A 1,448-nucleotide genomic window follows, 5' to 3' on the forward strand; every position below is an offset into this window, starting at 1 on the left:
AAGTGCCTGGCACCCACGTGAGGCGGCTTTCACAGCGGACGCCACTCGGGCTCCTGGAAGGTAAGTTCAGACCCCGCAAGCGGTGCTCCCCGCACCCGGGCTACCTGCGGGGGGAGGGCAGGTGGGTGTCAGATGTGGGGCACAGGGGGGCGGGGAGGACTGCGGGGCGCTGCCCCAACCTCCAACCCCCCCCAAAGCCTCTCAGATCACAGCTCCCTGCTGCCCCCCTGAGCCCCCCGCTGGGAGAGGGTCACCGGGCTGGGGCAGGGCAGCCCTGCCTCCGAGAGCTGGGCCCGGCACCCCGATCTCCCAGGCCTGGCCCCCAGCCTCCCCTTCCCACACCAGGCCCTGTGAGCCTGCAGACGAGGTCAGGAGGGGACAGCAGAGCCCGCCAAGCACGGCCTGGACCTGCGTCCCCGCGGGCCACGTAGGGGCCTGTGGCCTGGTTCAGCCTCCTGTGCCTCAGTCACTCCCTGTCAACCGGGTGACAGTGGCCTCAGAGCATCCGCTGAGCGAGGCGGGTGCCCGGGCGCACTCGGCACACACTCCCAGTGGACGGGCCTTTCTCCGTCAGTCCGTTGGCATCCCTCACAATGATTCATGGCGGAGGCACGCTCACCCCTGCGCCTCCAGTCACGCCAACCCCTCGAGCCCCCTGCTCCTCTAACTAGGGGCTCCCCCCGCGGGCAGGGCAGGGCCGGGCCCACCCCCAGGGACTCCTCTCAGCACCTCTGTCCTTAGGAGCTGGGCTCCCCGTCACGTTCTCCTAATTTTGAGATTTTTGTGGCTGGGAAGGTCTGGGAGGGCTTCCTGAAGGAGGAGGGACCCCAGGTGAGCCCTGAAGTCCACGGGGAGGACCCTGAGGAGGGGACGGGGGTGAGGGGAGCCCTGACGCCCAGACAGCCTGGACCTCACTGCCCTCTCACCTTCTGCCTCGGGTCCCTAAGGGCGTTGGGGCCGACCAGGCAGGAAGGACTTGTGTCTGGGGTTGAGAGGGGAGTTCCCCAAGGGTTCGTGTGGGAGCCAGGCTGGAGGGTTAAATGTCCCTGACTCAGGGCTGCCCGCCACCTGCCCTGTGACCCCCCGTGCCCCGCGCACTCCGCCGCCCCCTCCCGCCCTCCTGACTGTGTGTCCAGGTGACTCCATCCTGCATCCCAGCCCCAACCCCTGTTCTCATCACCCCTAGGCCACTGCGTCCCCTCCGGTGGCTCCCACCTCCCTCCGTCTCCCCAGTCCCAGCACCACCCTGCAGTGCCAGACCCCGGTCACCAGGCCCCACCCCCGGGAAGTGCCTGGGGCTCTCGGCTGTTGGGACAGCCCCTCCCCACCCCCATCCTTGCCCGGTTGCCGTTCTGGGTCCTGTGTTCTCCGAGACCCGAGTGTTTTCTTGTCCTTGGTTCTCAGGTCCTCCCTGCCCTCTCCTGGGGCAACCCCACTTCCCAGGTCTC

At 68.4% G+C, this 1,448-nt stretch overlaps 1 protein-coding gene across 1 annotated transcript in view; it reads left to right on the forward strand.

Annotated features, from left to right (window-relative positions):
• The window catches only part of SARDH (sarcosine dehydrogenase), a 40,049-nt gene that overhangs the window by 3,432 nt on the left and 35,169 nt on the right, over positions 1-1,448 (forward strand). The window contains 1 exon segment of the mRNA XM_014544220.1: positions 742-876. Within this exon segment, the coding sequence (XP_014399706.1) occupies positions 742-876 (135 nt within the window).

This window comes from Myotis brandtii, unplaced genomic scaffold, assembly GCF_000412655.1.
Source record: "Myotis brandtii unplaced genomic scaffold, ASM41265v1 scaffold357, whole genome shotgun sequence".
NCBI lineage: Eukaryota > Metazoa > Chordata > Mammalia > Chiroptera > Vespertilionidae > Myotis > Myotis brandtii.